The sequence below is a fragment of the Zalophus californianus genome, chromosome 8 (genome assembly GCF_009762305.2).
Source record: "Zalophus californianus isolate mZalCal1 chromosome 8, mZalCal1.pri.v2, whole genome shotgun sequence".
Classification (NCBI taxonomy): Eukaryota; Metazoa; Chordata; class Mammalia; order Carnivora; family Otariidae; genus Zalophus; species Zalophus californianus.
Window position 1 is genome coordinate 139,059,188 of NC_045602.1, and position 26,493 is coordinate 139,085,680.

Here is a 26,493-nt window from a genome sequence, read left to right on the forward strand (position 1 = left end):
GGCTCGGGCGCCTCGGGGGGGGGGGGTCCTGGGCCTCAGTCTGGAAATTTTTATTCCCTCCGGTTAGCCATTCCAGGCCGGGGGCTAGAAAGGACGCCTCATGTTTTTAAATGCATTTTAGACGTGGAGGCCTTTGCCAAAGCTATGCAGAGCAGCGCCAGGCCGCGGCAGGAGGGCGACGGGAAGGACAAGAAGGACGAAGAGGAAGACATGAGCTTGGATTAGCTGCCGTCCCCGAGGGCGCGGCCCCCTCCGTTCCGGCTGAGAAATAAAGGCCTCGTCTTTTACCTGCCACCTCTGGTTTCCCTGTGCGCCCGGTGGGGGGGCTGGCGTGAGGGGAGCCCCCTGGGCAGGAGGTTCCCCCCACGAACATGTCTGGGGTTGGGATCCGCCCTGACTCACCGCTCTACCCTTTTCACCTCTGAAGTCAACACTCAAACATAAGTTACTTTTTTTTTTTTTAAGATTTTATTTATTCATTTGACAGAGACACGAGAGCGGGAACACAAGCAGGGGGAGCGGGAGAGGGAGAAGCGGGCTTCCCGCGAGCGGGGAGCCTGACGCGGGGCTCGATTCCAGGACCCCGGGACCGAGACCTGAGCTGGGGGCAGGCGCCTAACAACGGAGCCACCCAGGCGCCCCTATTCTTTTTAATTTTTAAGAAGCAGGACAGATGTCTCATGTTATGAAAAATTGGTGGAGGAAAAAAAATCTCATCATGAAGCTGAAAGATAAAAAGTATTAAAAACCCCAGTTTTAAACGTTCGGAATAACTTAAAATCGTTTTCAAAAAAAAGATTCATCATCCCTAGAATCTAGAGTCCAGATAAATAGACTTGCTGTGAAATGGGCTGAATTGCAGGGGCTGGAGGCTCAAGAGGTGGGAGCCTGCCTGCCCAGGGCGGCCCTCCTGTGGACGCCAGGCCGGGGCCCCTGAAGGCTCTCCTGCGTGGCCGCTGGAGGGGCAGCTCGCTAGGTGGCTGGGCAGCCGCTGGCCCCCACTGCCCCCTGGATGCCCACAGAGCGAGGCCAGGTGACCGGGGACCCGTTCAGCATCAGATTCCTCATGCAGCCGCGGTAGGCTAGAGGCCTAGCCTGTGTGTTCGTGGGCTCTGGGGGGGGCAGGGGAAGGTGGGGAGACAGGTCAGAGCAGAAGCCAGCGGCCCGCTGCCCCCCCCCCCCCACGCCTCAGCCTCTCTGACTGCCCCATCACAGGAGGGTGGGCTATGAGAGGGGTGACCCAATGCATGGTCCCAGAGGGGCAACTCCCATCCCCCAGGCTGAGGCTGCACTCACTAGGCAGGCCCCCGAGGTGCAGAGGTGCTTGGGCGGTGGCCATGGAGGCCACCAGCGCAGGGCTCAGGGTCTGGTTGCTCCATGCATCCACCTCCAGCTGGAGCACATTCCCGCTTCTGGTCACTGTGGGCACAGGGTCCTTGTGACTGGGGGGGTGGGGTGGGGGCCAGGGGCTGTTTGCCACACAGCCTGCCTGGGGGGCCCACCACTGCTCCCTCCTGGGTGCTCTACTCAGAAAAGCAGGGGTGGGGGTGAGGCCGGCTCACCTGCCAGTCGGTGCCACTGCCCGTCACACAAGGCTGCCGGGCACGTCACCCATGTGGCGAACTCCCCCGCGCCGTCGTCCGCCCGCAGCAGGACCTGGGGGCGCGGGGGGGCGCGGGGGGAGGTCAGGAGGGCTTTGTGAACCCCACTCCCACCCTGCGGCCGCAGCCCCCGCTCCCGCAGCTTACCTGCTTGGCCAGCACCTGCAGCTGCAGGTAGGGCGGTGCCTGGACCCGGCCCAGGTGCAAGATGAGGCCGGTGGCCGTCCGAGGCCGCACCTCCAGCTCCAGGGCCACGCGAGGCAGCACGGCCCCCGCGGTGTCTGTGGGAAGGGGGCCGTGAGGAGGGGCAGGGCTGCCCGGGCTCCCCCCTTTCGGGGCCCCACTCCTGCCCCACTGGGCTAGGGGCACACCCACGCCCTACGGACCTAGGGTGACGACACCCCCGCTGTCTGCGAAGAACAGGCCCTCCTCCAGGGGGCCCGAGAAGCACGGCGTGACCCCCATCACCCGTGTGGGGGCCCCCAGGGGCCGCCCGTCCAGCCTCAGTCTCCTCACACAGCCACTGAAGCCAGACCTGCTGGTGGCCACCTGCGGGGACACAGACGGGCTGGTGTGGGGGAAGGTCCCAGGGCCCGGGGAGGGCCGTTCAGCCGGGGAGGGGGGTGGAGGTGAGAGCAGGGGGCGGGGTGCGGAGTGAGGTGCTTTAGGGTTGCGGGGGGTAGATGGATGGGGTTCTCACTGGGAGCCTCAGGCTGAAGCCACTGGCAGGGAGGCCCCCCACAAAGAGAGTCTGGGGCCGGGGGCTCCCTGCCCCCTGGTGCTGCTGGCCGGGCCCCTCCCGGTCCTGGGCCCAGACCCCATCGGTCGCCAGCTGGATCCGAGTCTTTCCCCACCGCACGGACACCTGGGGGCAGGAGGAGGCACGTCAGAGTGGGAGCTCCCAGGACCCGGGCCCTGTCCCCTCCTTGGCCCCTCTCACCATGTGCCACCGGCCAGCCCGTGAACGCTGGCGGCTCTGGACGCGGAGCTGGGGCCCAGGGCCCTCCGTCTGGGCCACAAAGCGTCCGTGGCTCAGGAGGAGAAGCAGAGAAGGGCTGCTGGCCGTGAGGGGGGCAGCGAGCAGCAGGAGTCCTCGTGGGGTGCGAGGACGGACCAGCATCGAGAGGTGGGACCTGGAAGCCAAGCAAGGCCGTCAGCCTGGGCGGCCCCTCCGCCCCCTCCCCACCCGGCCCAGCCTTACCAGTTCCCAGGGGGTGCCGGGATGTGCGCAAACTCCAGGTAACTGGACAGGGGGCCCCCGAACTGGTAGGCATCTTGGATGGCCCTGGGAGGCCAGGGTGGTGTGCAGGCAGGGTCCTGGGGGGGCTGGCGGCTACGTCGGCCGGCCTGTGGGGATCAGGTGGGAAGCAGGAACGTGTGGGGGTCGCCTTCTGACCGACCACCACCCCCCGCCCACACACCAGCCTCCGGGTGCCCCACCTTCTGTGCCGCTGCGGCCCTCAGTCCTCGAGGTGCCTGCCCTGGGGTCTGGGTGCGCGGGGTGGGGGCACAGCCTGAGCTCACGTTGACCTTCTTCCAGTCCTGCTGCAGGTCGAATACGCGCTGCGGCCCCACGGGCCTGAGGGGGAGTAGCACCGTCAGCACTAGCGGGGCGGGCGGTGGGCACCGGCCCCCGCGGCCCCCGCGCCCCCCGCGCCCCCCGCCCACAGCTCACCGCATCACGAATACGTTGCTGATGCAGCCCTTGAAGTTGAAGTAGTCACCAATGTTGGGCAAACCTCCTAAGAAGAGATCCTGGGACTCCTGAGGCTGGGGCCTGGGGGGCGGCCCCTGGTGGGGCTTCATCTGCTGAAGTTGGTCGTCCACATAGAGCCAGACCCTGCAGGCAAGAGCAATGTTTCCCCGCGCTGCCCCACATCCGCCTGCCACACTGCCGCCTTCCTGTCCCTGGACACCGCGGCCAGAGGCCCGGTGGGCCAGGCTCACCCTGTGTCGTTGCTGTAGAAAGCCACGTAATGGGGGGTGCCATCGGCAAAGCTCCCTCGAGTCTTCACCTCTGTCCTCAGCAGCTGGAGTGTCACACGGCCCTGCTGCAGGGACACCTGGTATGGCCCATCCTGCGGACAGTGGCCAGGTCAGTGGACCAGGCCGGGGCCTGGACTCCCGCCCTCCAGCCCCCCCCCCCCCCCGCCGCCAAACCCCACGCTGCTGCTGCTGGGAGCAGGGACGCACGCACCAGGAAGGCTTTGTGGTAGAGCAGACCAACGTCCTGGGTGCTACGGAAGCCGAAGCCGGAGTAGATGTGACCCGAGACCGGGGGCACATCAGGGAGCTCCAAGGACAGGTAGCCGTCGCCGTGGAAAGTCATGGCCCGTCCCACCTGCAGGAAGGGGGACCGTGAGGGCCCGCGGCACAGGCCTGGAGGGGGTGCTGCCGGCCAGGGCGGGGGTGGGCTCACCAGCAGGTCGGCAGTGCAGCCCGAGCTGATGCCCGTTGTGTTCAGCCTCTTGAGATCCACGTACTTGCCCTGAGCCTTGATGCCCTTGATGCAGCCACGGATCGAGCCTCCGGAGGGGAAGAGCTGCTGCAGGCTGCAGGAGATGAGCATGAGGGCGCCGCCGCCTTCGAGCCCCCGGCCGCCCCCCCGCCCCGGCTGCGCCCCAGCCACCTGCTCACCTTGGGGGCAGCTGGTCGGGCGGCACGCCCCCCAGGTAGTAGGCATCGGCCAGCTCCAGCGTGCTGCTGTGGTCCACGCTGAACACGTTGTTCCTCTCCACGCGCACCAGCACGCGGCTCACACGGCCACGATTACCCCCCAGCAGGAACACCTGGATCTGCAAGGTGCCCACGGGCCAGGGCTTTAGGGTGCGCCGTGGGTCCTGCGGGTCCTCCCGGAGCCCCCGATCCCTCCCCCGAGCCCAGCCTTACTGCCTTGCTGGCCGTGGTCATGGTTAGCAGTTTGTGCATGTCCTCGTGCTGCGGCTTGGCCCGCATCAGGCCTGCGCCAAAGTCGTAGAGGAGGAGGAGGCTGCCTTTCTGCGCGGCCAGGCACAGGAACTGGTCCTGGGGGGAGGGGCAGGGTCAGTATGCGGTGGGGAGGGGAGGGGGGGGGCGACGTGCGCCGGGGCCCGGGCAGCCCGCGTGCCTGGTGCCGCATGAAGAAGATGATCCCGTTGGAGGACACAAGCCGCAGCTCCTGCTCGAAGCGTTTGGTCATGCCGATCTGACTCTCCACGCTGATGCGCGCGAAGCCGGAGCCGTCCAGGTGGGAGCCATCTGTGAGCCACGGGTCCCCGGTCGACTTGGAGCTACAGGTCAGAGGTCACGGGGGTCAGCCAAGAGCCAGCCACGGCGGGATGAGGGCCAGGCCCTGGCTGCACATACCGGGCGCAAGGCCTGTCCACAGCTGTGTCCAGCTGGAAGGTCTCCTCGAAGTTATAGAGGCTGAGCACCTCCTCGTTAAGCGTGTCCATCTCGATGCAGCCCAGGTAGCCAGGGAAGCGGAGGGGCTCAGGGGGCTGTGGGCACAGGGCACAGTCAGGGCTCCTCGCCCCCAGGCAGACCCAAGGGAGGGCGCTCAGCGTGCAGCCGGACGTGGAGCAGGACTTGCTGGGACAGGAGGGCAGGGCCCCCCCACCGGGCCAGGCTCACCGTGAAGTGGCTGGGGTAGCCCCCCACGTAGAAGACAAAATCGTCAGGCCGCAAACTGAGCAGCCCCTCAGCCCCAGGGGCCACCGTGTCGCCCTTGGTCTCATGGAGCATCTGCTTCTCCACCGTGACAGACATGTGGCCAAACTGGAGGGTCCTGAAAGCAGAGGGGGAGTGAGGAGTGGCCCCGCCAGGCGGTGGGGGAAGCACAGGGGCCCAGGCCACACACCTGTCAATGCTGACTGCTGCGAACTGCTCCCCGATGTCTTCGTCGACGCTGAGGGCTGCGAGGCCCGCCTCCCCCAGGCGGTACACCCAGTGCACCTTCTGGTTCCGCAGAGCCACGCCCATGTAGTCCCCGACAGCCTGCGGCGACAGGAGACTCAGCAGGACGGGGCCCCAGCCGCGCCTGCCAGCTCCCAGCTGGTGCCCAGCCTCGCCCAGCCCGCCATGCCCGTCCTGCCCGCCTGGTACCTGGCGGCTGCCCATGTACAGCACAAAGCGATCCCCGGGGACCTGGCCAGACTCCGGCTCTGGACTCTGGAGGTAGAACTTGAGAGCGGTGTAGGCGGCGAGGTCGGAGAGGTCCCGGGGGGCACGCAGCTGCACCCCTGAGCGCCCATTGAACTTCATGGACACCTTGACCTGTGGGGGAGGCGGCGCGTGCCTCATCAGTGTCCACTGCCTGGTCTTCCAGAGGCGCACTGTGCCCCGGCGCTTGCTCTCACCTTGCTGGCAGCTCCGCGGGCCTGGGCGATGAGCTCCCGCACGCGGCCGATGCTGGCAGACAAGGCCAGGCTGGCGTTGTGCGCGCCACGGTTTTCCAGAAGGCTCAACTTGGCGAGTAGCTGTGGCAGTGTCTTCTCCAGGGTGGACACTGCAGGGAGCCGAGGGTGTGACCCCGACAGCCTGGCCTCATCCAGTCCCTGGCCACCCCCCACCCCCCATCAGGGGACCCCGGGACCCACCTGAGCGGCCCGCGTCGAGTACCACCTGGCCCAGGTCCTGGCTCCGCAGGCCTCCATACTGGCCCTGCCACTGTTCCAGGTGTTTCTGCATGTCCTGAATCCGCGACTGCACGCGGGCAGCTGTGTCCTGGGCTTCGGCGGCCACAGCTTTGGCATGAGCAATCTTCTTGCTTGTCTCATCTGTGGTGGGCCATGTACGGGCAAGCTCAGAGGGACACCGGCAAGGACGGTCCCAGCTTCACCTCCCCTCTGTGGTGGTGGTGGGGGGGGACCACCAGCCCCGCCCTGACAAGGTCCAGCAATAGGGGGGCCCAGCCCCCACGGATCTTCTGGGAACCACAAGCAGCAGGAACACCAGCTGTGTGTCCTGCCGGACACCTCCCCGTGCCGGCCTCTCAGACCACAGCCTGGTCACCCCGACGCCTGTCAGCTCAGCCCCGGCCCCCCACGGCCACCGTCGTCTGTCCCAGGGCCCGGCCTGAGCCTCCACAACCCCCAGGTCCGAGCGTGCTGGGACCTCCTCCCCAAGTTGGCGGCTGCACGGCTCGCCCTGCGTGGGCGCACCACCCCTTGCCCCGAGGCCTTGCCCGGGTCCTCGGCTCCAGCCACACTGGCCTCCGCGCGCCCACCTCCACCTCACGCCCCCTCCAACCCACCGTCCCTCTCTTGATGTCGCTCCTGGGAGCCCGAGCAGGCCCAGTGCCCCCAACCTCGGGACGAAGTGTCCCTGCTGCACACCCCCTGTGCTCCCCCAAACCCACTTCCATTTCTCTCCAAAGCACTTCCTGTTCCCACTTTCACCCACTCCTTGGAGCTAGTCTGTGTGGCTTCCTGCCCGGCGCTCTGGACACCATGGGTGTCCCCGGCTCACTGGAGAGCCCCGGCTGGCACCCTGCCCGTGGGGGGGGGGGGGGCGCTGTCCACCTTGGGACGAGCAGAGGGCAAGGGCAGAGGCGAGGAGCAACCTACCGGTGTCCATGGCCAGCATGGCCTGTACCTCGTGGACTCGGGCCACCAGCTGCTCCTTCTTGGCCTGGGCATCTCGGAGCTGCGTCCCGGTGCCCTGCAGGGTAGCCCGCACTGCGGGGGGAGGCAGCCTCACTCCCAGCGAGCAGGTACGGCCCACCTCGGCCCGCCCCACCAGGAGGGGACAAGGCCAACGTGCACACAGATGGACACATCCAGACACGAGGGCCCTCGGCTTGGGGAGGCACTGGCCCCCCCGCAGATGTACTTATCTCCGTTCCACAGGTCAGGAGAGCCAGGCCACTGCCCAGGGGCCGCCAGCACCGAGGGTCTAGCAGCAGAGCGTGTGCCTTTGCCCTGCGCTTTCTCGTCCACCTGGCTCCCATCAGGACAGTAGGAGGAACCCCTTCCCAGCCCCTCCACAGCCCCCAGGGCAACATGCCGAGCCGGTGGTAAGCAGGACTCCCACGCAGGGCAGCCATCACCCTCCCGCCCACCGTCACCTACGACCACCCTCCCCCGCCATGGCACCAGACACAGGGCTCCCCAGCACTCACCGCGGCCCAGCCTCTGCTGCCCCCTGACGGTGGCCTCTGCCAGGGCACTGCTGTTGGTCAACAGCTCCCGGGCTCGGGGCGCCAGGCCTCGCTGCACCACCATCTGCAGACATGGGGCAGGATGTGGCTCATACCTGCCTGGTGGGAACCAGGGTCGGGTCGTGGAGGCGGAGGGAGGCAGGGGCTCCTAACGGGGCTGTGGGAGGGCCAGGGCCTCACCGCCCATGTGTGGCTCGCCTGCCGCAGCGCCTGACCAGCAGCCCCCTCGGCGGCCTGCACGGCTTGGAGAATGCTGCCGTAGGCATTAGCGGCCTCGATGGCCCGCTGGATGAAGCGGTCCTGGTTGACTCCACGGATGATGCTGTGTGGGGGCAGGAGAGGGACACAGGGTGTGTGGTCGGGGACCCGGGCCCAGACAGCTCAGGCTCTCCTGCTATCACAGCTGCCAGGCCAGTCTGCCTGCCCACTCCAGCCCCCAACCCTTTGCCCCTGCCCTGCTGCCTCCCAGGCATGCCTTTCTTATCCCTTGCAGCCAATTTGGGCCAGGACCTCGTGGGAACAACGGCCTCTTCCTCCAGGAGCCCTCCCCGACTGGCTGTGTCCCAGCAAGGACCCGGCTGCGTCCCCGGGGCGCCCTGCAGGCCTCGCACCTGGACAGGTTGAGGGCCAGCTGGTCCAGCTGCTGTGCGTGGGCCTCCGCAGCCTCCACCAACTCCACCTTGCTGCTTGCGGGGGAGAAGGCCCGCATCTTCTCCAGCAGTGGCGTCTGGGCCCCATCCAGGTTGGCAGCAAGGTGCTCATACTCCTGGGTGGGGACGGGTCGGGGACGTAAGTGGGAACCCCCCCAACCCGATCCCTTACTCTCCCCTGATCTGGGAACCCAGAGGCCGTGCTCTGCGTGCAGACCACCGTCGGAACCTGCCTCGGCGCCCCCGGGAGGGGCAGCACTCACCTCCCTGGCCTGGTCCATACCACGCAGGAGCCCCGCAAGCTGGGCCAGGGTGTCACTGGCAGCCTGCAGAGTGGCCCTCAGGGTGGCGTTGTCCCTGGACAGCTCCTGCTTCCGGTGCTGGAGGCCACGGGGAAGAAAGGGGGTGAGAAGAGCAGAAGTATGACAGGGTGGGGACAAGGGGCTGCAGGGTGGGGGGGAGCGGGGGCAGGGAGGAGAAGAGGGCCCCTCACCAGGGCGTCCTCCAGGCGCTCCTGGTTTCGGCTGTTGAGCTCCTCAGCCTCCCGAGTGGTGCCCACTGCCCGGTTCAGGGCCCCTCGAAGGTCCATGAGGCCAGCCTCGTGCTGGGCCAGCTGGTCCCGGGCGTGCGCGGCCAGTGCCCGGTTCCCCTCCCAGCGGCTGCTCAGCTGCTCCTGCACATGGGCCAGCACTGGCCCAGACCCCAAGTGGGGATGGTTGTCCGGGCAGGAACTCCGGCTCCCCGCCCAGTGCCTGCCCAGCCCCCGTCTGCTGCATCGCAAGCTGATCTCAGCCACTCACGTCTCTGGGCCGCGTCCAGCTCAGCCTCAGCAGCTGCTCTCGGGGCACCCAGGTCTCGGGCCCGCATCTCCCCCAGCAGCCGCTCCACCTCAGCCAGTGTCCGGCGCACATGCTCACCCGACGGGGCCGAGGCGTTGGCCGGGAACAGGTGGTCCGTCTGGGACTCGAGCTCTATGCGGCGGAGGGTGGGCACAATCAAGGCCAGCCTGCTGCCCAAGCAGACCTCCGCCCACCAGCTCACACGCCTGACACCCCCCCCGAGCATGCTCAGAGTGCCCGCACACAACCCAGCAACGCCCCGGATGGCTCGTAAAACCCAGACGGCTCCAGGACACAGCTCTGCTCGGCTGCTCGGCTGCTCAGCTGCCTGAGCTCCTCGACGCCCCCCTCACCTTCCTCAGCCCCTACCCCAACACCCCGCTGCCCACCTTCTCCACCTGGCCCAGCCAGCCCCTGCTCCAGGTCAGCACTCAGCTGCAATTTCATTCCTCCCCGACCCCTGGGCTGGGCCATGTCCCCCCAGTCTCTTCTTCTGGCAACGGGTCTGTTTGTAATTCAGGTATCCACCAGCAAGTTTTCCCATGGAGCAGGGCACCTCCAAGGGGGGGCATGGTATCCCCAAAGAGGGCACCAGCATGCCCCTCGGTGCCCACCTGCCCCGTCTGGCCACACCGCATCCTCTCCTGCCTCCCACATTGCTGCTGTTCACTCAGTCATGTCTACACACCCAAAACCCTGCCGGTTCTTCAAACCCTGCCCTGACCCTCAGTACCATTCTGCTTCCCCACCATCCTCTGCCCAGCTGGGCTAGCCCCTACCACTCAGGATGCGGTCCACAGCCCTGATGGCCACCAGCAGCGTCTGCGCCTGGCCCAGTGAGGCCTCAGTGCTGTCCAGCAGCCGGCCGGCCTCGGCGAGGGCTCTTGTGGCCTGTGGACACAGCATCTTGTCAGGCCACAGCCTGAGCCAAGGATCAGGGGCGACACTGGACAGTCTGGGGCCCTGGGAGAGGGGTCTCTGGGGGATGCAGTCTACTGAAGGGGAAGGGTCCCAGGGGAAGGGGCTTTTGAGGGGAGGAGCATCCCAGGCAGGCATCCCCAGGGTCCTGCCTGGCCGTCCAGCCTCTGTGCGTCCTGTCTGAGGCTTGAGCTCCGCTGTTCCAGGGTCTCCAGCTCCTGCACCGTCTCGTGGCGGAGGCCCACAGGGCTCTGGAGCTGCCTCTGGGGAGGAAAGAAGGTGAGAGCCCGCAACCTGAGAGGGCAGTGTGGGGGGGGGGGGCTGGGCTGAGAGGTACCTGCAGGTCGGCGATGGAGGCGTTCAGCCTGTGCAGCCGGGCCCAGGCCATGGAGCTGGCGTTGATGCTGCGCACCTGCTCCCGGATGGCGGGGAGGAGGGCGCCCGCCCGCTCCAGGTCGTCCAGGAGCAGGACCACACAGTGGTCACACACTGCGGGCAGCACGGGGGGGGCGGTCAGTGTGGGGCCGGGGAAGGACTCACGGGGTCAGCACTGTGGGGATGGGTCAGCCAAGGGTCATGGAGTTGGCACAGGAATATCGAGCCAGGCCGAAGGTGACAAGGTTAGTGAGACTCAGGTGAGCATGGCGTTTGCAGGATCGATTGAAAAGACGGCGTGGAGATCAAGAAGTCAGCAGGGAATGGGGCAGGTGCCAGGAAGTCAGTATTTAAGCTCGGGGTGGGTCCGGGGGCTGTAGGGGTCAGTTGGGGAGTTCTGGACTTGGGGAGTAGAAGGCGGGAGTGAGGTCAGCATGGAGCCCAGGGGTCCCTGGGGAAAATGAGAGGGAGCTGAGGTCACAGGGTGTCTCTGGAAGTGGAGATTAACAGAGGGGTCACCAGGTCATGAGGGGCTGGGACTCACATGCCCCTAAGTGGACCTAGAAGGAGCAGGGCCAGCGCAGAGCGACGCACCTTCACAGTGGATGCCATGGTCCCCAGGCCCTCCCGGCACCAGCACCTGGTGCTGTTGGCTGCAGGTGTCACAGCGCTCCCCACTGAGCCCAGGGGGGCAGGTGCAGTGGCCCGTGTGCACGTCGCAGTGGCCCCCCTGGCACTGGCAGCCTAGGTGGGGAGGAGCGGGGTGAGTGGCTGGCAGAGGGTCCCAGGGTGCCGGCCACCCCACAGCACCCCACCATCCGTACTCACGCCTGCAGCCCTGCTCAGGCAGCCCCCAGTGGCCAGGGGCACACTCGCGGCACTGGGGCCCTGCGGCCCCTGGCCGGCAGTGGCACTGCCCACTCTGGGGGTGGCACTCGGAGCCCTCCGCGGCTGGTCCACAGGCGCATGGGCGGCAGCCCCCACAGTCCTGGAAGCCGAAGTATCCTTCCTGCGACACAGACTGCTGTCAGGCCCCGCCCCTGCCCGGAGGCCCCACCCGCTACCCGCCGGGTCCCGCCCGGGACGGCCCCTCCCGCCAGCAGGCCCCGCCTGGCCCGCAAGCCCCGCCTCCTGTCCCAGAGGCCCCACCCCCTGCCTGCAGGCCCTGCCCTACCGGGAAGCCCTACCTGACAGCGGTCACAGCGTGGCCCGGTCACTCCTGCCTTGCACAAGCAGTGCCCACTGTGGGGGTCGCAGGTCTCTGTCCCGCATGCGGAGCAGTCACACCCTGCAGAAGGGGTGCTGTGACAGTGGCCCTGACGCCCCTCCCCTTCCTGAGCTCCCGCCCAACACGGACCTCCTCCGCCCTGCGTCCTTCACTCTCCCGGGTGGATCGGCCGCCCGCCCGCCCGCCCCTCCGCACGAGCTCCCTCCCGCCGCTCCCCGCCTACGGGTGCAGTTGCCGGGCACCAGGGCGTTGCCGTAGAAGCCGGGGGCGCAGCTCTCGCAGCGGGGCCCGGCGGTGTTGCGCAGGCAGCTGCGGCAGGCGCCTGTCAGGGGGTCACAGTCGCTGAAGAGCAGGTTGGGGTCGCCGTTGCCGCTGCAGTCGCACGGCTGGCAGGAGCTGCCCAGCACCAGCGGGTTCCCGAAGAAGCCGGGCGCGCACCTGGGGCGGGGCGCGAGGGCGGGGTCAGTGGCCTGGGTCCTTGGGCCCGCGCGCCCACCTTCCCGCATGTCCACCTGCAAGCTCGCCCACCCGCCCACCTATCAGCACGCCTGCCCTCCTGCCCAGCCGCCCTGCAACCCCCCTGCCTGCCGGGCCTCCTGCCCCCCGCGCTCACCGCTCGCAGGAGGCGCCCGCGTAGCCGGGTTTGCAGAGACACTGTGTGCGCGCTCCTCGCAGGACGCAGCCCACCGCAAAGCTGCAGACACAGAGGGGCTTCTCCGACAGCTGCACGCCACCAGGGGTCCCCACCTGGCCAGCCCACCCCAGCTGCTCTGGCCTCCAGAGGGCAGTGCTGGCCCAACCGGGTAGGGGATGATGACCTTCCCTCCCGGGGCTGTAAGGGCATCTGACCTTGAGGGGGCTGGCCCAGCTTACTTGTTAGAAGGCACTGCGAGGGGGCAGGGGCAGCTGACACAGGGGGCCGTCGGGTCCTCAGACCCACTGCGCACGAAGCCAGCCCGGCAGTGCTCACAGTGGTCACCTTCAGTGCTGTGCTGGCAACCCTGGGGCAGAAGGGACACATCAGCACTGATGGTGGAGGCTCCGTTTCCCACTAGCTCTCACCCCAACTGTGCCAGGGACTCGATGCCCAAGGCCAGCCAGTGCCCCGCCCAGGACACCAACCTTCCCCCCCGGACCCCCGCGTATCCGTACTACTGACCCAAAGGCCCCTGGTCTTCCCTAGTCTGTCTGGGGTGTCTGCCCTGCTCACCATGCAGATGCCCGAGCCAGGGAGGCAGCGGTCTGAGTGGCCATGGCACTGACAGGGGACACAGCGACCCAAGAAGAGACCTTTGATGTCCCGGTAGTAGCCAGGGGCACATTCCTGGGGCAGAGGCACCCGTCGTCAGGAAGGAAGCAGGGCCAGCCCGAGGGGCCGGTGAAGGACCATGCTCTCAGACCCTCAGAGGTGCTGGCCCTGATCGGCTAGACACATGAAGTCAGAGCCCCCAAAGCCATGCAGATGCCCTGGCTCAGGTGACAGCCCCCCACACATGTGGGCCAGGGTCGCCTCTTTGTCCCCCAGACACCTCTTCTGAGTGGGTGGGCGTTCAATCACAAAACCCCTCAGATGAACAAGCAAGTGCACAAGTGTGAGACCCAGAGGGAAGGCAGGGTGTGGGCACGTGGCTGATGCCTGGCTGGACCGGGCAGTGAAGGAACACAGAGCAGCTGGGTGCACGGGGGGCCAGGCAGGGACACAGGTGACAGTGCAGGGGCAGAGAGATAAGCCAGTGGGCTGGCCCGGCCCGTGGCGAGAAGGCAGGGCTGCGGGGAGGACAGTACCCAGCAGGTGAGGGAGGAACTGGGGAGACAGAGCGGGGGGTGCCTGCCCCCACCACCTCACCTGGCACGAATCTCCACGGTAGTTGGCCGGGCACATACACAGCTCCACGTTGCTGGCCGGAGGCCCCCCGCCCACCTCGCCGGCCACCTCCAGCACCACGCTGCGCAGGGAGACGGCCGAGGAGGTCTGGGAGAACAGGGCGCGGATGTGCAGCCGCTCCAGACTCGCCAGCACCATCATGAGCTCCTCGCGGGACACGGCGTTGTGTGTCTCCGTGTGCCGGAAGGTCCCCTGCGGGCCGCGGCGGTGTTCAGGGGGGCAGCGGGGGGCCTCGGGGGCTAGAACAGCCCACCACCCACGGGGAGTCCCGCGCCTGGGCCCCTCCCTCACACCCGGCACAAAACCAACTCCAGACGCATTAGGAATCCAAACACACAAAGAAGATGCTTTAAGCTTTTGGAACAAAGCACAGGTGCGTACTTTCTAATCTCGGAGAGACAAAGACTTCCTTCAATAAAACAAAAACACTAACTGCACGTGAAAAATTGATAAATTTGAGTAAACATCTGAATTTCTGGTCATCAAAAGACACCTTAGGGAAAGACCGAGACTATGAGCTGGGAGAAGAACCGCAGCTCCCAAGGCGGACACGGGGAGGCGGCAGGAACTACACACAACTTCTCTAAAAAGGTAAGGAAAGGCCACAAGCGAGCGGAAAGCACAACAGGCAAAACACAGCTCCTGGAGGGAACTGCAGGGCCGTGAGCACCCACGCAGCTGCTCACGCGTCCGGGGTCAGGGCTCCGCGGGCCAGCACGCGGCCAGGAGCGCTCCTAGGCCCCGTTTTCCGTCCTAGAGGGCAGGCACGGCAGCCTTCGGCCCCTTTGGCCTCCCTGGGCTGTGCCAGGCTCCCAGAGGGACCCGGGTGCCCAGGCCAGCTCCGCTCACCTCCACCAGCTGCAGTCGTCCATGGTGAACGTGGCCGGGCGCCGGGTACATTGGCTCCAGGAACGTGATGCTCATCTGGTTGCCCTGGGGAGGTGCGTGGGCAGATGAGGGCTGGCAGCCGGGCTGCCCGCCGTCCTACCTGGCTACGCCCACCTGCCCACCCAACCACATCCACATCGTTGGCCACCTGCAGCACCACGTCCGGCCTGCTTTCTGTGGGGATGAACACGTCTCCACGCTGGGCCTCCGAGTGAAGTTCGTAGCGGAGGGTCCCACCATAGGATGACACCTGGCGGCAGGGCAGAAGGTCGTGACCCGGCCAGGCCCTGACCATGGGCCCAGAGTCGACAGCAATGGTCTTGGGCATCCCTGGGCTGAGGGCCGGGCTAGGCCTGGGCACCCTCACAGAGTCCCCATCCCTCCCTGGACATGGGCAGCCTCACTGCTGCCTTCCCTCCACCTCCAGGGGGCCCTGGACACCTTCACAGGGGCCACCACAGGGCCCGCCTGGCCGGCTCACCCTGTCCCCCAGGTAGGAGGGTGGGGCCTGCCAGTATAGCTCAGGGAAGGCCTCGAAGCCGCGCCGCAGGTCCGCGTAGAGCAGTTCTGCCTCTGCTCGCAGCTCGTGAGGAACCACCTGCCGGTCACTGCTCAGCAGCGTCCAGCCCTCCATGTCCACGTGCTGCAGGCACACGGGAGGGGCACCGACCTGAACGCCCAGGGCACGCTGACTGGGGGTAACGTGCCCCCTCCCTGAGGGGGCGCCACCCTCGGTCTGGGTCCCACTGCCCGCACACCTCACGGCGGGCGTGGGCCGAGCCCCTGCAGCGCTCGGTGGCCCCAAAGCAGAAGCAGCGGGTGCAGCCCTTTGGGTTGGCGGCTTCAAGGGAGAAGGTCCCAAGGCGGCACTGGTCACACCGAGGGCCCTGCACATTCTCCTGTGTGTGGGGGCGGGAGGGTAGGACAGTTCACTTGGCCGTGCGCTGCAGAGCCCGACCCACCCTGGCCCGCTGTCACCCCCTCCCCATGGGCTGACTCTCCCCAAAGCGTCCAGGAGGCCCCAGGGGTCCCCAGAGGCTTCCGGCGGCTGAGGCGGCGTGGAGGTGGGGGGCCCGCTGACCTCTCACCTTGCAGTGGCACTGGCCTGTGAGGGGGTCACATATGCTGGGCATGGAGCCCGCCTCATGGCAGTCGCAGGGGCGGCAGCTGGGGTAGCCATGGAAGCCCGGGGCGCAGGCGTCACAGCGGCGCCCGGTCACATTGGCTCTGCACCTGCCGGTGGGAGGTCAGCGGCTGCCAGGCCTCCCCTCCACCCCGGCCCCTCAATTTGAACTGAGACTGCAGGGCCCCCCTGAGGCGGTGGACCCCCAAGGCATACCCCTCACCCAGCCCCCACCCCCCGAACTGGACAGAGTGCTCTTGGTGGCCATGCCGCCCCTGACCCAGCCAGCCCAGGGCCACGGGGACAGCCCCGCTGCCCAGCTCACTTGCACTGGCCACTGTCCGCGTCACAGGTGGGGTCGGTGAGCTCCTGGACACCGGGCCCCGAGCAGTTACACTCCTCACAGCCCACCAGGGGGTGGCAGCCAAAGCTCTGGGGCTGGCAGACCACGCAGTCGGGCGGGATGGTGCGTGGCGGGCAGACACATCGGCCCGTGAGCTCGTCACACAGACGGCCTCGGCACTCGCAGGCTGTGGGGAGCGTGCACGGAGGGGGATGAAGCCCTGTGCCCCATCGGAGGCCCTGGCTGCAGCCCAGGGGACGCACCCCCACCCCCACCCTGGCGTGGTTTCACCCGGCTCCAGGCCCCAAGCCTCAGGCAGCATCTCTGATGTGGGGTCAGGTGCCCAGAAATGCCGTCCGGTCCCTGGCGTGTGACGCCCTGCAAAGCCCGGCCCACCGGCTGCCCAAGGGCCTGCAGACAGGGGCCAGCAGGGTGGGTCCGCCAAGCCCTGGAACTTCCTCCTGGCCGCGGTAGCCACGCTTCCTGCCGAAGCCCCCTGGGGATCAGGTACCACCCCCTGGCTGGCACCCCCATGGGCTCAAGTACTCACGCCTGCAGCTGGGGAAGCCCCAGTAGCCAGTGGCACAGCGGGAGCACTCACGGCCGATGACGTGGGCCCGGCAGGGACACTGGCCCCCGAAGGGTTCACACGTGGGGCCTGTGGCACCCATTTCATGGCAGCCGCAAGGCCGAGCCCCGTTGTTATAGAAGAGAGAGAGAGAAGAGGCAGCACCACGACAGAACGGGGGCGAGCTGGTGGGACTGTGGTGAGAAGCAGGGGTGAGGCCAACTCCTGGTCCTGAGCCCACCCCCCGGCCCTGCCCCAGACCCCCCCCACCCCGGGACCCTGCCCTTGCCCGGAGTCTCCCCCCAACCCTGGGGACCCCGCCCTTGCGCGGAGCGCCCCCCCACCCCTGGGACCCCCCCCCTCGGCCTGCCCCTCCTCCCTCCCCCTCCCCCCGGCCCACCTGATGTGGTACCCACGGCTGGCACATTGGCTGATGAAGTCATAGGATTTGTCCAGGGGCTCCTCTCGGAGATAGCTGGAGCTGTAGACCCCCTCAGGGACCACCAACACATACTCCTAGGGGATCAGGGCCTGGTGACCTTCCCGTGGACCCCGGAGAGGACCCAGGCTGCGGAAGGATACCAGAGCCTGCCAGCAGAAGCACATCGCCCGGGGGGGAGGTCTCTGTGACTGGCCAGGGTCCAGCCGGACAGCCAAGACAGTAGTGGCCACATCACACCCCACTGGGCCCCAGCAAGGCTGGCAGGTGCTGGACCACCACTGGGCTGCTCAGAAGGAGGTCGGCTTCTATGGCCTAATGGAAGCTTGGGGGCTGTGAGGAGTGCCCGGCCTCCCGGTGCCCCCTCCCATCCTTGCCTGCCAGACATACCTCTGCCCTCCCTCTCCATCTGTCCAGGCCTCCTCCTCCAGGAAGGCCACCCTGACCAGCAGGGCCCCAGGGGACTGGTGGACCACATCTCGGCTCTTAGGTGTTCACCCCACACCATAGCCTCACAGCTTGGCCTGGAGGCCCCTGAAGGCTGCTCCCTGGCACCTGGCATGGGGCTGGGCCAAGCCAGATGGGGGCCGCACCTGGGCTGAGCGGCCAATGGTGTGACAGGGGGGAGGATGGCTGGTCCCTGAACAGGGTCAGGAAGTCCACACACAGAGAGGCTAGACCCACATCAGGCCCCGAGAGTTCCACATGCAGACATGGCAGCCTTGGACTCACCAACCAGAGCCACCGGCCCTCAGGCACCCGCGTGGTCACGGTGAGCTCACTGTCGGTCACGTCCAGGACGGCCTGGCCCTCACACACAATCAGGGTGCGGCAGCCATAGGCATGCGGGCAGAAGCTGGCATTGGCATGGCCTGGGAGGAAGGAAAGGCGGGTCAGTGTGTCCCCCCCACACCCCACGGGCCAGCCCAGGGCCACTCCTGGAGTCAGCAGGGAGGAAGAGCTATACCACGGGACAGTGCCCCACCCGCCCAGGGGCGTGCATCTGTTACTCCCAACACGGACCTGTGACCCGCCTGACAGGGCCCACTCACGTGACACGGGTCAGGGGTGGCCACGCACAAAGGCCCACTGGGTGCAGATCCCTGAGCTTGGCCCCGCGGAAACAGAACACACACACACGTAGGAACACAAGTACCATCACCGTGTGTCCCACGGCGAACCCTCAGTTACCCGCGTATGTGACAGGGTGAACCTTGACTCATAAAATGGAGTCGGGAGCAGAATCTGGGAAGGGGGGCCGGGAGGCTGGGGCTGCCGTCTGCACTGGGCCCTGGGCACCCCGTTCGAGAACTGACGGTAGGACGGATCTGTCCACATATTGTGACGACCACCACACAGTGCGGCTGTGTGAGGAGTCCCCTGACGGGCTCCTCGTCTGGGGGTCTGCCCCCACGGCCCACCACGGCCACTCACCCTGCCAGACTCGGCCCCCACTGATGAGGACCTCCACGGGGAAGGTGGGGTGGTCGGGCTGGTAGCCGTGCAGCAGGAAGGCGTAGCGGCCCAGGGCGGGCACCTGGGTGGTGAAGACCACAGTGCCCTGCAGGGAGGGAGGGGCTCTGTGAGCAGGCACAGGGGTGTGGACCCGGGCAAGGGTGGAGGGCCTGGAGTCCTGCCCCTGCCCACGTCCCTGTCCACACCCCTGTCCCTCCTGGCCCGGGCCCTCACCTGGGGGTGGCGCAGCAGCGTGGGCTCCACATCGGGGTCCACGGCAGTGGGGGGCCGAGGCTGGGGCCCCGACGGGGGTGCACCGGGTGTGAGGTCCTGCGAGTGTGCGAGCGGGAGGCCAGAGGGCAGTGGCAGCACCTGGCAGTCCCTGAGGATGATGGGCTGGGGCGGCTTCGGGAAGCGAGAGAGCAGGCAGGTGGCACTGGGGACAAGGGTGGAGGTGAGTCCCTGCAACCTGGCCGGCGAGCCCCTCTGGCTGCCCGGGCCCCTCCCACCCGCACCTGCTGGGGCTGAAGGCACCATGGCTGCTGACACAGCGGACCCGGGGCTCCACGAACTCCAGGCTGAATGTCTCCACGGGCACCAGGGTGACGCTGTGCTGTGGACAGACGACCAGGCGTGGACGTGGAAACGCAGGCAGGGCCCCTCCCACACCCCTACATCCGACCTGCGTCCCCCGCTTTGCACCAAGTCTCTGCCTCCTCGGGCTGCTTGAACCCCAGCCCTCAGGTGCAGTTTCCGGGCCAGGAGCACGTCTCAGCTCTCCTCACCGCCACCCACCCTGTCGCTCCAACTCTACACGTCGGCCACCAGCCTCCCCTTCAGCTCCGGGGAGCCGGCATGGACAGGCACTGGGCGAGCACGGGCTCATGAGCGGGCTCTCTGCCCCGTGCTGTCCAGCACGATGCAGGTGCGTGCGTGGCAGATACAGCAAAACCCAAGACATCAGAGCTGTCTGGTAACACCCCACGGGGAAGACCCAGAACGCCGCGTGGCCGACCCGGCGTCAGCACGAGACGCAGCACGGAAGCCTGGCCTGTGGGACAGGCTTATGAAGCGGTTGTCAGAGCCGGGAGGCGGCCACCGGGGACCGCGGGGTGTCTGGGGGCAGGGCGCGTGGCTTCCTGGCCCGGGTGCTGGGGGGCAGGGCACGCCGGGCATGCCCGTGACGTGGTTCTGTGCACACTTTACAACAACCCAGTTCCCCGCCACAGGGCTGAGGGGGAGGACAGGCCGCACGCGCCCGATGCCAGTAAGTCGGGCGGAAGCGACGGGGTCTGCGCCCTAGCACCGCGGGTGGAACGCACGAGTCCCGCGAGCCTGAGCAGTGGGCGGCCGCGGGGTTCTCCTTCCATCTGCAAGTCTCTCGTCAACACTGACGTGTTTACAAAAATAGGTGCATCGGTGATGCATCTGTTAAAGGCTCGAGGGAGGCAGACATCACCCACTCGGTCCTGTAGCGAGTGGACACCTCCTGTGGGTTCTGGGCGTCAGGCAGGTCTGCAGGGGCCCACCTCACCGTGACGCAGCCCTCAGAGCGCCGAACAACCCCTTCCTCACACCGGGGTGTTCTCAGAAATTACATCACAAAGTGGCCTCTCGTGAACATGGTTTCCTTCTCCTCCAGCTCCGATCCATCACACACCCCCCCTCCCCGTGTGGAGAGCAGAATGCTCTCTAAATAAGTCCATATTTTGTACCCCCAGGAAAAAATACCCCCACCCTGCAGGTGAGGAAGATGCTGGAAGAAACGTGGGCGGGCGCACAGTAACGGTACTGCTGCTGACGGCCCCCTGGGCTCACCACGCTTCCACCGATGCTGTTTAGGATTGTCTGAAGGGCCTGACGCCACAGGGGAGTCCCGGGGGCCCGCGCAGCAGAGGGCTCAGGGCCTTACCAGGAAGAAGTGCGCCTGCTCGGCCGTGAGCCGGACGCTGGCCTCCGTGTCCAGGTGGAAGGCAGCCAGGTGGTGCTGGGTGTCCAGGGCAGCGCCCCGGCACAGGGTGCTGCGGGATGGGGCAGGGGCAGTCAGTGGGGAAGGCGTAGGGGCAGCCCTGGGGCCCGCACCCTCCCACACAGCTCCCCCGGCCTTGAATCCTCGCCTCTCCCTGCACACCTGTAAGGGCAGGGGTGGAGAGTGAGTGCCCCCTGCTGCGGGGCCCGCTGGGGGGTGTGCACAGCCACGCCCACCTCCTGGCGGGCGTCCTCACTGGCATACTCCACCACCAGTGCGTAGCGGCCCGGCCGCGGCACTACCACCTGAAGCTGAACGTCCACCTGGGCGGGGGGGGAGCAATGTGATCAGAGGCCCCACCCCAGGCCCCCATGTCCTCCCCGGACACTGCTGGACACGGCCCTTACCACCCTCTGCTCCCACAGCCTGCCCGCCGGTCCCAGAGTCTGTGCCCCCATTGTCCTTGCTGCCTGGGGCACCCCTCCAGGGCACCCCCACGGTCCCCTGGCCTTCCAACCTCTGCTCACTCCGAGCCTCCCCCACCTCCCCAAGGCCTGCTGCCCAGAGGCCCAGCTTGGGTCCTCGGAGTGAACCGGAAGGCAGGGGTCACCGACACCCCACCTACGAATGAGGCCCCAAGTCAAACCTGTGGCCCGGCCTGCACCTGTGTCCTGTCCTGGCAGCGTGGACCCTACCCCCTCCCTGTCCTCCAGGCCAAGGGCACGCCTTCCCCAGGTCCTGGCCCTCCTTGCCCCTCCACGAGGTCCCAGGGACACGCACGTCACTGCCCAGGCAGGCGGCCAGGGGCGGGTGTGAGGGGCTGAGCTGCTCCGTGGGGCAAGGCCGGGGCAGGCTGTTGTCATGGCGACACAGGGCCTCGGGTCCAACAGCTGAGGGGAAGCCATCCAAGGGCAGGTGGGTGTAGAGGAGGCAGCTGGGGTGCAGGAGGGGGCGACACGACTCTGGTCAGCAGGGGCGAGCGGCTCGTGGCCCAGGGAGGGTCAGGCCCCCCACCCTGCCGGGCTGGCCCTCACGTCTCCCCGGAGCGCTGGGCGGCAGGCCGGAACGTGCAGGCCTCCGTCACCCGCAGTTGCAGGAGTGCGGCCTCGTAGTAGGTGCTGGGTAGCAGAACCACGTAGTCCTGGCGGGCAGGGGGGAGAGGTCGGTACGCTGGCCCTCTCCCCGGGCCCGCTGCCAGCCCACTCAGCCCCCACCTCACCAGGAGCACCCCTTCGGCCTCCACGAGCAGGGCCCAGGTGCCAGGGTTCAGCACAAAGGGCCCCCCGAGGCCCCTCTGGGGCACAGTGACAAAGGCAGGCTCCGTACTGGGCGGGAAGGTGACGGGCTGGCTCTGCTCTGTGCCTGGGGACACAGAACGGGAGACTCCTAGACTCCCCGCCCACGGGCCACCCTGGGCGGCAGCTGCCCCATGGCCAGGGTGCAGGCTGGCCCCCCACCCACTCAGGGGCCCAAGGTAGGGCTGGGGCGAGGGGAGGGGGGCAGGGGCGGGTCAGGATGGACAGTGGGGGAGCGGGGCGGCCCCCAGGCCCTCACAGTTGCTGCAGGTGGCAAACTTGCCCTCCTCCTGCACAGAGACTCGCCCGCTCACACTGGTGGGCCCACGGTTGACGTAGCGGAAGACAAGCCGGAATAGGTCGGGGGAGGTCACGTTCAGCTTTGCCACGATCCTGGGCTGGGGGGGGGGGGCATGGAGCATCAGGGTGGTCCCTCCCTGGCCATTCCCAGCCTGCCCCCCTCTACCAGCCACGGGGGCGGGGGGCGGAGCGTGAAGCCGACATTGGGGAGGGGCAGCCCCTCCCCACCTGGATGGGTGTCATCTGCGCGTAGCCCCTCCAGCTGAAGCTCTCGAACTCAAGGGGGTTGAAGCCAAAGCGCACGGTGTGGCCGTCGGGCGTGGCCGCCTCCTCCAGCTCCAGCCGCAGGTCGTGCAGGTCAGGGAGGTAGTGGTCTCGCGCCGGCCTGGCCAGGGCAGGGTGGTCAGGGGCGGCCCGCAGGGTCTCCAGCGGGTCAGCTGCCTCGCCAGCCCCCTGCCCCCTGGCCCCGGGGGTGGGGGCACCCACTCGCTGCAGGTGAGGCCTTGTGTGTTGGGGCGGCACCGGCAGGCCCCCGTCCGCGGGTCACAGCCCTGTCCTAGCGCACCACCGACGTCACACCGGCAGCCTGTGGTGGGAGGGAGCAAGGTCAAGGGCAGGCCCCCACCCAGCCTCACCGCTCTGCCCACACCAGGCTCTGGATCGTGCAGCGGCCACCCAGGCCCCCGGGGCTCTCTCCATGATCTGTGGAGAGCAGCAGGGGCTGAGAAGCCAACTCCTACTGACCACCAGGGGCTGCCCGGGGCCTTGGACAATAACCCGAGGCCGGGACTGATCAGAGGTGTCTGCCAGGGGCGCAGGAAGGAGGGGAGACAAGAGCAGCCCCCCCCTCCCGTGCCCAGCACAGGCCTTCCCAGACCCAGGCGCCTGCCTCACTCGTCCCTCCCTTGCGTCAGGCGCCCCCAGGATGCGGGCTGAGGGCCGCCGGGCACTTACTGCGGCAGCCGAAGTAGTCGGCCCGGTCCAGCCCGAAGAAGCCATCCCGGCACGCCGCGCAGGTCTGGCCACACACGTGAGGCTTACAGGAGCACTGGCCGTCGCCCTGAGGCCGAGGGGAAAGGGGAAACTGAGCCGGGGCGGGGGCAGCGGGGTCTGGCCATGCCTGCCCCACAGCCCCTGGGCAGCTCGGCCCTCAGACTCACCGGCTGGCACTCAGTAAGTCCACCCAGCGTGCCCCGGGGATCGCAGCTGCAGCCTGGCGGAGAGCAGAGTGGGCCTGGGCGCTGTGGGGCCGGCCCTCACCTCCCGGCGCCACTCCCCTCCCCCAGCACGCCCACGTACTACCCCCCCCCACCCCAGAGACTCACGGGTACAGCCCTCAGGGTTCCTGGGACTCAGCCCCCAGAACCCGGGTTTACAGCGATCACAGCTGGGCCCCTCCACATGGGCCCGGCACGTACAGGGGGCCTGTGCCTGGGAGAAGGTGAGACTGAGGGTCAGGATGGGTCCCTGCCCTTCTACCGGAAACCCTCAGCCCTGGAGCCCTGATCCGTCCCCATCTCTGGCATGTCCCCGGAATGGGGACAGAGGACCAGCCAGGGGACCAAACAGGCCCAGAGGTTGCCAAGGAGACAGAGCAGCCGGGGAAGTGACCGTCTCCTGGAAGTGATGGGCTGACCTCCACTGAGGGCTGACCAGGGCTTACCTCAGGAAGGCTGTGACCGGCTGGGGCCAGGCCGGCAGGATGGCAGGAGCCAGCTGTGGAGAGACGCGGCCTGAGGTCATTTCTCGGTCACTGACTCCGATGGCCAAGGGCCTCCGCGGGCCCAGCCGGCCCCCTGGCTGCGTGGGAGCCGGCCGGTGTGCCTCCCACACACGTGGGCGGGCACGAAACCCTGGGCTGTGCCTGCTCTCTCTGGTCCCCGCGCGCCCTCCCCCACTGCAGGGAATAGTCACGAACACGCGACAAGCACATGTGGCCTGCAGACGTGTGTGTGAACACGGACCGGGCACAAACAGCTCTGGGAACACACGCCTGCCCGAAGTACGTCAACACAGGTCGACGGACCCGCACATGTTGGACAACCCCACGAAAACGCGCACACGGGCTCACACGGACGACCGCAGGAACATGCGCACGGTCATGGGGACCGCACACGGAGGGCACACGCGGCCCGCGCCACGCACACCGCGCGAGGCTCACCTTCACAGGAGGGGAAGTTGTAGGCGCCGGGAGCACACGCGTCACATCGCAGCCCCGTCACGCGGGGCCGGCAGCTGCACTGTCCGCTGCGGGGGTCGCAGGACGCGTGCAGGGAGCCCTCGGCGGAGCAGAGGCAGGCTGGGCAAGGAAGGCAGGGTGTGGGCCTGGGGTGGGGACACGGCCCCCCGCCCCGCCCCCTGCACGGGCACTCACGGGCGCAGTCGGGGAAGCCGTGGAAGCCGGGGCTGCACTCCTGGCAGGCGGCGCCCGTGTAGCCAGGGCGGCAGTGGCACATCCCGCCCGCCCCGCAGAGCTGGTCCAGGGCACCGCGGGGGTCGCAGGTGCAGGCTGCGGGTGACACGGGGTCAGGCCCTGGGCATTTGGGACGGGCCCTTCTGCTCCCCGCCCTGGCCCTCTGCTTACCGCGGCAGTCGGGGTAGCCATGGTGGCCCGGGCGGCAGCGGTCACAGTGAGGGCCGTCAAACTCGGGCCGGCACGGGCAGTGACCAGCTTCGTCACAGCCCTCGGGCAGGGTCCCCGCAGGGCTGCAGCCGCACACTAGGGAGCGAGACAGCACACAGGGCCCCCTGAGCCAGGCGGGCCGCGCCCCGGGCCCCACACCCACCCACCCACGCCTGCGGGGAGGGCTCGCTCACACTGGCAGAGAGGGAAGTGGTAGTAACCCGGGGCACAGCGGTCACACGCGGGCCCCTCGAAGCCCTCCCGGCAGGTGCACCGGCCGGAGTCTCGGTCACAGTCCCCGTCCACCACTCCAGGGCTGGAGCACTCGCACGCTGCGGGAGGAGATGCGTGCTCAGTCACAGAGGACACGGGCGCCCGGGGTCGGCGCGAGGACGGGGTCGGGGCTGCACTCACGCTGGCAGCCGGGGCCGGAGAAGCCTGGGGCACAGAGCTCACAGTGGGCACCCTGGAAGCCGGGTTTGCACACGCAGCGTCCCAGCCGCGGGTCCTTGCGGCAGGCGTTGCCCTGGGTCCCGGCCGCGCTGCAGTCACAGTCTGGGGGGGAGGGAAGGGGTCTCAGACGCCTGCAGACCCCAGCCCTCCCCGCCAGAAACCCTGCCCACCACAGACTCACTTCCTTACACTTCTATGCTACGCTCATACAGAGCTACAAGACAAAAACCCCCAGAAGGCAGAGCTGACATCTCTGGAAAAGTGTGTGCAATGAAATTGGGGCGCCTAAAACTACGAGTAACCAGCTGTTTATGATGTGGCCACTAAGTCAACTGCAGGTGTCGGTACAACCAGAGAAAATGTAAAAACAAAATCATAACAAAGCAAAAAGAGACTCGTAATCTTTATAAATAATTCTGCAGCTTGGAAAACAGGAGCGAAAGCATGCTAAATGTCTTAACTTATGCATGAAAAGAGGCCATGAATACTGTTTGTTACTTACAGAAAAGTACTTTTTTTTAAAATTTTATTTATTTGAGAGAGAAAGAGAGAGCACGCGCACGCAAGCACAAGCCCCGTGAGGAGGGGCAGAGGGAGAGGGAGAAGCAGACTCCCTGCCGAGTAGGGAACCCGATGCAGGACTCGATCCCAGGACCCTGGGATCATGACCTGAGCCGAAGGCAGACGTTTAACTGACTGAGCCACCCAGGTGCCCCAGAAAATTATGATTTGATATTTGTCAAAGACAGAGGGTGACCTGGGGCCGGAGCAGAAGAGAGAAACAGAGCTTGCCAACCCTCTGAGAAGGAAACACAAATCATCCAAAACCAAAACACAGTCTGTTGTCCAACCCAGCAAGACGCAGGCGGGAAACACCTAAGGAGAAGGAGAAATGAGACAGAAAGAGCTGGAGTGGAGCGAGCCCCGCCTGATGGCCACGGCCCTACCCAGGCCACGGCTCCTCTCACAACAAGAACCAGAGGCCTCAGTTTGGCTCTTGAAGGAAAATCAAGTCATGTTCTCTTGAAAAGATGCACTTTGAACCAAGGACCCAGACGGGCCACGGAGAGCTTCATGAAGGGACAGCAGGGTGCAGAGAAGGTGAGCATGGAGACCCTAGAAGGTTCCAGAGAACCCAAGGCCACAAGCATCAGCAGGACGACGGGGAGCTGCTGCGTGGAAGCGGGGCTCGCCCCCCGGGTCTGCAGGAAGCCCCTTGCTCTAAGAGCTGGACCACGGGGTCGAGAGGTGCTAAAGGCCGAAACTCCTGAGCTGGAAGGATCTGGCAAAACCATCATCCTGCATAGAAAGATTGAAGACACTGTCCTCAGAACCTGATGAGGATGGAGCAGGGACGGCATAATGAACGTGTGTGCTCTGTGGGCGTGCACGTGGTGACCTG

The 26,493-nt window shown here is 67.0% G+C and overlaps 2 protein-coding genes across 5 annotated transcripts in view; one reads left to right on the forward strand and one right to left on the reverse strand.

Moving 5' to 3' along the window:
* ADRM1 (adhesion regulating molecule 1) overlaps window positions 1-294 on the forward strand; it is a 54,148-nt gene extending 53,854 nt beyond the window's left edge. For 3 of the 4 annotated variants that reach the window (XM_027623923.2, XM_027623925.2, XM_027623924.2), the window contains one exon: window positions 122-292. In XM_027623923.2, coding sequence (XP_027479724.1) covers window positions 122-225 — 104 coding nt within the window. In that variant the 3' untranslated portion in view covers window positions 226-292. Of the gene's footprint in view, window positions 1-121 lie in introns of all 4 variants that reach the window. The other variant, XM_027623927.2, reaches the window with a different exon arrangement.
* Window positions 295-432: 138 nt separating this feature from the next.
* LAMA5 (laminin subunit alpha 5) overlaps window positions 433-26,493 on the reverse strand; it is a 49,612-nt gene continuing 23,551 nt past the window's right edge. Inside the window, exons 12-80 of the mRNA XM_027623922.2 lie at window positions 25,053-25,193; window positions 24,833-24,970; window positions 24,600-24,734; window positions 24,390-24,524; window positions 24,177-24,314; window positions 23,679-23,731; window positions 23,341-23,446; window positions 23,176-23,228; window positions 22,970-23,075; window positions 22,502-22,601; window positions 22,244-22,400; window positions 21,975-22,113; window positions 21,640-21,782; window positions 21,455-21,561; window positions 21,201-21,354; window positions 20,583-20,743; window positions 20,364-20,472; window positions 18,967-19,064; window positions 18,686-18,887; window positions 18,431-18,557; window positions 17,729-17,868; window positions 16,958-17,073; window positions 16,540-16,751; window positions 15,972-16,176; window positions 15,612-15,756; window positions 15,282-15,422; window positions 15,005-15,166; window positions 14,672-14,773; window positions 14,485-14,568; window positions 13,597-13,827; window positions 12,961-13,074; window positions 12,624-12,751; window positions 12,364-12,444; window positions 11,974-12,188; window positions 11,710-11,810; window positions 11,351-11,531; window positions 11,117-11,266; window positions 10,485-10,636; window positions 10,300-10,410; window positions 10,009-10,120; window positions 9,191-9,361; window positions 8,884-9,080; window positions 8,654-8,770; window positions 8,352-8,506; window positions 7,921-8,062; window positions 7,702-7,804; window positions 7,148-7,258; window positions 6,179-6,358; window positions 5,939-6,087; window positions 5,685-5,855; window positions 5,440-5,576; window positions 5,214-5,367; window positions 4,947-5,080; window positions 4,708-4,870; window positions 4,491-4,625; window positions 4,239-4,396; window positions 4,021-4,153; window positions 3,799-3,942; window positions 3,549-3,679; window positions 3,277-3,441; window positions 3,042-3,180; window positions 2,803-2,948; window positions 2,542-2,734; window positions 2,302-2,466; window positions 1,988-2,150; window positions 1,749-1,882; window positions 1,563-1,656; window positions 1,297-1,419; window positions 433-1,112 (exon numbers count right to left, since the gene is read on the reverse strand). Of these exons, the coding sequence (XP_027479723.1) occupies window positions 973-1,112; window positions 1,297-1,419; window positions 1,563-1,656; window positions 1,749-1,882; window positions 1,988-2,150; window positions 2,302-2,466; window positions 2,542-2,734; window positions 2,803-2,948; window positions 3,042-3,180; window positions 3,277-3,441; window positions 3,549-3,679; window positions 3,799-3,942; window positions 4,021-4,153; window positions 4,239-4,396; window positions 4,491-4,625; window positions 4,708-4,870; window positions 4,947-5,080; window positions 5,214-5,367; window positions 5,440-5,576; window positions 5,685-5,855; window positions 5,939-6,087; window positions 6,179-6,358; window positions 7,148-7,258; window positions 7,702-7,804; window positions 7,921-8,062; window positions 8,352-8,506; window positions 8,654-8,770; window positions 8,884-9,080; window positions 9,191-9,361; window positions 10,009-10,120; window positions 10,300-10,410; window positions 10,485-10,636; window positions 11,117-11,266; window positions 11,351-11,531; window positions 11,710-11,810; window positions 11,974-12,188; window positions 12,364-12,444; window positions 12,624-12,751; window positions 12,961-13,074; window positions 13,597-13,827; window positions 14,485-14,568; window positions 14,672-14,773; window positions 15,005-15,166; window positions 15,282-15,422; window positions 15,612-15,756; window positions 15,972-16,176; window positions 16,540-16,751; window positions 16,958-17,073; window positions 17,729-17,868; window positions 18,431-18,557; window positions 18,686-18,887; window positions 18,967-19,064; window positions 20,364-20,472; window positions 20,583-20,743; window positions 21,201-21,354; window positions 21,455-21,561; window positions 21,640-21,782; window positions 21,975-22,113; window positions 22,244-22,400; window positions 22,502-22,601; window positions 22,970-23,075; window positions 23,176-23,228; window positions 23,341-23,446; window positions 23,679-23,731; window positions 24,177-24,314; window positions 24,390-24,524; window positions 24,600-24,734; window positions 24,833-24,970; window positions 25,053-25,193 (9,632 nt within the window). The 3' untranslated portion in view covers window positions 433-972. The remainder of the gene's footprint in view (window positions 1,113-1,296; window positions 1,420-1,562; window positions 1,657-1,748; window positions 1,883-1,987; window positions 2,151-2,301; window positions 2,467-2,541; window positions 2,735-2,802; window positions 2,949-3,041; window positions 3,181-3,276; window positions 3,442-3,548; window positions 3,680-3,798; window positions 3,943-4,020; window positions 4,154-4,238; window positions 4,397-4,490; window positions 4,626-4,707; window positions 4,871-4,946; window positions 5,081-5,213; window positions 5,368-5,439; window positions 5,577-5,684; window positions 5,856-5,938; window positions 6,088-6,178; window positions 6,359-7,147; window positions 7,259-7,701; window positions 7,805-7,920; window positions 8,063-8,351; window positions 8,507-8,653; window positions 8,771-8,883; window positions 9,081-9,190; window positions 9,362-10,008; window positions 10,121-10,299; window positions 10,411-10,484; window positions 10,637-11,116; window positions 11,267-11,350; window positions 11,532-11,709; window positions 11,811-11,973; window positions 12,189-12,363; window positions 12,445-12,623; window positions 12,752-12,960; window positions 13,075-13,596; window positions 13,828-14,484; window positions 14,569-14,671; window positions 14,774-15,004; window positions 15,167-15,281; window positions 15,423-15,611; window positions 15,757-15,971; window positions 16,177-16,539; window positions 16,752-16,957; window positions 17,074-17,728; window positions 17,869-18,430; window positions 18,558-18,685; window positions 18,888-18,966; window positions 19,065-20,363; window positions 20,473-20,582; window positions 20,744-21,200; window positions 21,355-21,454; window positions 21,562-21,639; window positions 21,783-21,974; window positions 22,114-22,243; window positions 22,401-22,501; window positions 22,602-22,969; window positions 23,076-23,175; window positions 23,229-23,340; window positions 23,447-23,678; window positions 23,732-24,176; window positions 24,315-24,389; window positions 24,525-24,599; window positions 24,735-24,832; window positions 24,971-25,052; window positions 25,194-26,493) is intronic.